The 5,842-nt window shown below is 49.6% G+C and overlaps 3 protein-coding genes across 3 annotated transcripts; 1 reads left to right on the top strand and 2 right to left on the bottom strand.

Annotated features, from left to right (window-relative positions):
• Window positions 1-1,242: 1,242 nt before the first annotated feature.
• On the top strand, window positions 1,243-3,976 carry LACBIDRAFT_295558 (uncharacterized protein; the record flags this gene model as incomplete). Its single annotated transcript, XM_001887640.1, has 7 exons — window positions 1,243-1,308; window positions 1,422-1,447; window positions 1,512-1,539; window positions 1,720-1,863; window positions 1,913-3,535; window positions 3,602-3,800; window positions 3,857-3,976. The coding sequence occupies 7 exons, from the start codon at window positions 1,243-1,245 to the stop codon at window positions 3,928-3,930; spliced, it is 2,160 nt and encodes a 719-aa protein (XP_001887675.1). The 3' UTR covers window positions 3,931-3,976.
• A 391-nt stretch (window positions 3,977-4,367) lies between these two features.
• On the bottom strand, window positions 4,368-4,747 carry LACBIDRAFT_310648 (uncharacterized protein; the record flags this gene model as incomplete). The annotated part of the gene is made up of 3 exons (XM_001887706.1): window positions 4,368-4,526; window positions 4,587-4,663; window positions 4,720-4,747. 3 exons carry the CDS (start codon window positions 4,745-4,747, stop codon window positions 4,368-4,370), a joined length of 264 nt encoding a protein of 87 aa, XP_001887741.1.
• A 133-nt stretch (window positions 4,748-4,880) lies between these two features.
• CAN (carbonic anhydrase) lies at window positions 4,881-5,222 on the bottom strand (the record flags this gene model as incomplete). The annotated part of the gene is made up of 2 exons (XM_001887707.1): window positions 4,881-5,082; window positions 5,212-5,222. The coding sequence occupies 2 exons, from the start codon at window positions 5,220-5,222 to the stop codon at window positions 4,881-4,883; spliced, it is 213 nt and encodes a 70-aa protein (XP_001887742.1).
• Window positions 5,223-5,842: the final 620 nt, after the last annotated feature.

Genomic DNA, 5,842 nt, shown 5'->3' on the forward strand with positions numbered 1-5,842 from the left:
CATCAACATTCTCCAGTAGCCAACTTCTCTTAGAAAATCGATGCTAAGACGCGCTCTAGTCTGATATGTCAAAGTACAATCACTTCAAGAACCTATTCTCTAACCCCAAAAGCTCGTCTGGTAGTAGGGAACGACAGAAACAATGGGTAAACACGTTAGGCAATCCGGTTTGTTTCTTCTTCTTCCGTTTTCGCTTTAGATGTAAGGTTGATGTTGTGCATTGTATTAGATATGCAAATACTGTGCTCAGGACCCAGTAAACGGATTTGCGACGTTGAACGAGTCACCTGCAAAGCATGGCAAGACCGACATCGTTCGTGTCCGAGGTGCATGATGGAATCCGTCGCTGGGAATCTGGGCGACTTGCGAGCAGTATCGAGTCATCTTTACGAGGAAAGGCCGAGGAGTGGCAATGGCGAGCACTAGGAAGGGCTCTACGAGGAAGGCGAGGGAGAGAAGGTGAAGGATAGGAAGAGGAGGTCTGCTAGATTTGCGTCTATGGCTGCTGTGGGCAACCCGTTGCTGGAACGTCGGCTGGGCCGTTGCAACTTTCTGGGCTTAAATCTAACTCGGAGAGTCTGTCGCATTTGGATGACGACGAAGACGATCCCCTTCCTCGAATTCTGCGGCAATCCCATCCGCGTCTACGTCGACATCTAGAGCACCCAATTTCCAACTGCTACCAGCAGCCATCTCACGCTCGAAGGATGGTCGCACGTCCACCTCTCTCGACAACGTTTCTCGTACCAATAACCTCGTTCCTCCCATTCCCTCCTCCGGCGCCATTGTCACCCGCAACCGCAGCAGTACCACGCAGGAACTACCATGGCCTGGCGTAAAACGACCGGGTAGTTCTTTCCTTCCTACCCCTGAGGAGCACCCCCGTCAACGGAGCTATCATACGCGTTGACCTCAAGCGCAAAGTCCAAGAACTTGAAGCGATGCTCAGAGAGCGGGACAGGGCCCTCAAAAAATAGCATGAAGTCTGCGTAAGAGGCGATTCACGTGCGTGGCTACTTGAAGGTCAACCAAGGGACTCGGATAAACGTCTGGAGGAGTGTAGCACCCGACTCAATGAACGGAGTCTAGGGAGCTCGAGGAAACACTTTGGGAATGCGATACGCTTCTTAAAGAACGGGATACCTGGCTCGAGAAGCTGGAATCTCGTGTGGAGGGTTGCATGCTCGGCTACTTGAAATAGCCTGCATTCGCAGCGTTCCTCCTTGCATAGCTTGGCGCGCTATGCCCAAGGATCAGCGTACAGTGACTTCTTCCCGGACCGTATGGCCCCAGGTCATGAACCCCTGCGTGAGATAGATCAGCCACAGGAGTCCGTAAATGTAGTGGATTGAATCAAGGGCGCTGATGGGAGATCCACGGGACCTCCTGGTGAAGTGACTGTATTTACTCTTATTGTGCAGGTCAGGAATCTCGCTCATTACGGCTTGTCTGTCCACTCACCTTTTCAAGCCTTTTCTCTGTTCTTAGTTCCTTAGCTATCGAGTTATAAGCTCGCTCAGCGCAGACGAGTCGACTGACGTGCGCTTCCTTGGATTGTGATATGAAGCCTGCAGATTAGGCGTGAGGAGTTTCTGGCAGGAAGGAGGCGCCTAAGAGGTGCTGCGCAGCATAGATAAACGACCGTTGACCAACCGTTACGGTAACTACCCGGATCTCAATGATAGATTTCATTCCAATGACAGCTCATCCCATTTCTAGAACACCTATTTCCTCGGGCGTGGCTTTCAAAATTGGAACACCTTCGATACACGACGTCAAAAGCGCGACAAACTGAGGTCTCCGCGCTTCCCGCTCTCGTCAATCCCTCCCTGGTCCGCGAGCCGCATTGCGAGTATGGGCAAGGTAGGTCGTGTTGTTCTATCTCGAAGGACGCCGCTTAGGTTCTCATTAGCTCAAGATTCCAACCAAACTCGGTCGACATGCTTTAGAACTATCACACCCTCTACCAACCTCTCCAACACCAGATCTCTGCGCTTCTAACCGACAGCCAAACGAAACTGAAGTAGCTCGCATCTTACATGCTATCAGCCAGGCCGAAAGTGATCTCGCGGAGCTTGCGCAGGAAATCAAGACCAACCCACGAGATGCAAAGGTTCGACAACGGTACATCGCTTGCAGTCACTTCCTTGAAGAACACAAAGGTCCCTTATCCCCGGTACGCCGGTTGCCATACGAGGTCTTGGCGCAGATTTTCGATTTTTGTGCGAACGATTTGGAACCGTGTTGGACGGTTCCCTCGTGGACCTTGGCTCAGGTGTCACGTCGATGGAGGGCTGTTGCATTGACTTTTCCGGAGATTTGGGGTGTTGTCCCTCCGATAAGGTTTCCAATGAAGGATAACGGGGAAAAAACTGTTCCAGTGCTGAAGGAGGTCCTCCATCGTTCAGGCGAGCACCCGCTTTCTATACACATCTCTTCTGACGAGAATGGTGTCGTTGATCATGCCATCTTTCAACTCCTCATCAAACATTGCATGCGGTGGCGAATCGTTGTTATGGATCTTGAAGTGCGTGATTTTATGGCACTTACGCAGTTCATCCGGCATCGTTTGACCTCCTTATATTCACTCAAAATAACTGTTCGAATGCCGCACGATGAGGACTATGTCCTTGAAGCGTTCAGCATCGCTCCCATGCTGCGAGAGGTGGAAATCGATTGCCCGCGGGTACAGCTCCTTATTCCTTGGGAGCAATTGACGAGATATACAGAGCGCTCTACGGATTCTACCGGCGTCATACAGGTCCTCAGCGTCTCTTCCGAGATCAGCTATTTCTCTTACTCTACGCGGGCTATCGTTTCTATCCAAGGTCACCTCCAACCAAAAACGCTCACTAATATGACTACGTTGCATCTCAACTTCTACAATCCATGGGTATCGGGCACCTCGATTATTGCAAGCCTCATCTTACCCACTCTTATCGACCTCCACGTTCGGTCTTTAGACGCCTCACTAGTGGACGACCTCATCGACCTAACTCTCCGTTCGATATGCGCGTTGGAGAAGCTCTCCATACACTCCTTGCCCATCAAAGGCGGTGTCACGAGGATTCTACTTTTCACTCCCTTTCTTACCGAATTCAAATGCAATGACTTCACAACCGACGACCTAGAACGCCTCGTCGCTATCCCCGGAATCCCCTCCGTCGTGCCCCGCCTCCGAAAGCTCGTCCTCCACCTGGACACGCCCGTGAGGGAACTCAACAATATGATCCTAAGTCGGCATTCACGCAGGGAGAACGTCGCGCTGGAATCTCTAACGCTGATATTCACGAATGCAGTTGAGTGTTTTGAAGCACAGTGCGTGCTGGAAGGCTGGGATAAGGTGGATGGAAAGCTTGGAGGGGTGATTGGGGAATGGAGAGCGGACCTTGAGAAGGAGCTGATTAACTGGGTGACACCTAGTCGGGAAGGCTCGTGGAATACGGCGATGATGAACGTGAAAGTGACGCATCAGCTAGGGATTCATTTCCGGACGCTGGAGAGCTATGAGTTCTCGGACGCCAAGTATATTTATGTGCGTCTTTTTAAAAAAATATGTGTGGATGATGTATATTTGAGCTTTGATCGATTGACATTGTAGCATTCCGGGATTCATATTGTGATGAAGAAAGTGGGCAATATGGTGACAAGCGGTCTTCCTCAGGTCGAGGCCTACAATTTCAAGGAGAGAGCTCGTGCTCTTGTTGACAAATGGGAGCCGCTCCTTCTCTTAGATCTGCCTAACCGCCACTGGATACGTCGGGGCGTGGCGACTCTGGAATATGTGCCTGATTCTAGCGGTCAGTAATTTTTGGGCCGGAGTTCATGGCTTCATTAACGGGCTTCTTCTTTCCAGATTTACGACATTCTGCGGCAGGAATACATGATATTATTTTTGGTGCGGATATGGGTGGACTTGATCTCGTGTAGCCTATTGGAATCCTATATTTTTATCAGGGAACTAGTCCCTAGTTCAACTTGAATTTTGTTAGGCTCAGTCTCCCATGCTCCGCATCGGACACCGTCCAGTTGTTCGACGTAAACTTGTAATCCTTAAGTGAGGGTCGGGCGCGATGGATGGGTTGGGGTTGTACATCTGCATGCGTGCCTAATTTGCAAACCCTCTCTTCCGAGCTTCGACACTCGCGCTATCAATTACCCAACGCCATTGGCAGCCGGAGAGCAAGCACATATCCACGGAAGTTTACCAGCCTACCACCAAGAAGGATTGATACTTACCGCGAACACCGTGACTTCATTAGTAGAGCCGGACAAGAGTAACTTGATCATAAACCCAAAAAAATGAGTCTATGAAAATCCTTCCGTTACAAACGGATCGGTATACTGCCCAAATTTACTGGGTACATCTATTTACCAAAGGCCGATGAAACAACCAAAGGAAACGGCGTGGGCGGAACCTCCTTCCCAGGCGGACCAGCGGAGACGCCCAAATTAGACACCTCTCCGCTCTCCACGTCGTAAACCCAGCCATGGATGTACACTGCGCCTTGATCATGGGCGTAGTGCTGTTGATTACTTTTATTAATCCGCGAAGAACAAAACAATGGGAAAAGGAAGTGACTCACATGTCGAATCAACGCTGAATCACTGATCCTCTTCACGTTTGCCTTGACATTCTCTTCCACTAGAGCCTGGAACGCAGCTAAGCAAAATAAATCTCAGCACTTGTCCATGAAAACGGGTGCTTGACAAACGTACAGCAATGTAAATGAAGCAACTCCTCCATGCACGGTTGTTTTTCCCGATGGCGCACAATCTCCCTACAACCCATCTCCACATCAACAAAACAAAACAACACAAAACAGAGAAAAGAGAAGGAAAGTGCTAACCGCTCAGACGTCTCATACAAATCCCGAATATTATGTATCCAGCTCTGGACCGCCAAATTTGCAGGACTGAACTGCAGTCCTTGCTTCTCCGCATCTTACAGTTGGTGATTGTAGTGGGGACTGGAACGGGAGCATAAACTTGAAGGCAGCTACGCCTCCGCATCCGTAATGCCCCAGTACGACCACATGTTTGACTTTGAGTGTCGATAGTGCGTATGCGAGAACCACGCTCCTATTGATAGAGATAAGCTAGTAAGTAAGAGCCAATGCGCACAGGTGCCAAACGGGAGGTGAAAGTGTGGTGGGGGATAAGATATAAACGTGCGGTAAGTGAACATTGAAGGAGAATGCGAATCCTTACGGATCTAACATGAAAAGTGCACAGCAATACCCATTACGGACGCCTCGAGATGAAGAAAAGAATAGGTAGCATTCCAAGTGATAACGAGTTAAGGTGGTTCAATCGGAAAATATAGTGGTTAGACAGATCCTAGTGGTGTCGTGATCAAATTCGGACACTAGAATGAATGTAAAAGACGAATGAACGGAAACCCAGGAATGGTGCGAAGCCAGAAAAAAACCAACAAAACTGCCAAAGTAAACACTCACGTACGCGTACATTCAGCCAAGGAGTTTCATGCACAAAGTATTGTGCGAGACGAACCACAGGCGCGCTGGCTGTGTACGTGGTGGAATGCACGACCTGCACGCGAGCATTGTTGGACAGGACAGATACGCTGGGCTGCGAATTTCGCGGGTTGTGTTATGATTTCTGAGAGGGGTATTAGGCAGAGTAGGAGTGGTAGGAGTGAAGAAGAAGTTCGGACCTTGACTTGAAGTTGAAAAGAAAAACGTGACCAACAAATTTGTCGAATCGAGGTTAACACGTGCTCTAGAGTCCAATTCACGAACCTCAAAAGTTCGTCTGGTGGCAGGGAACGACAGAAACAATGGTTAGACACGCTTGGCAGTCCGTTTGTTTCTTTTCCTTC

Source organism: Laccaria bicolor, genomic scaffold (genome assembly GCF_000143565.1).
Source record: "Laccaria bicolor S238N-H82 LACBIscaffold_47 genomic scaffold, whole genome shotgun sequence".
In the NCBI taxonomy this organism is placed as follows: domain Eukaryota; kingdom Fungi; phylum Basidiomycota; class Agaricomycetes; order Agaricales; family Hydnangiaceae; genus Laccaria; species Laccaria bicolor.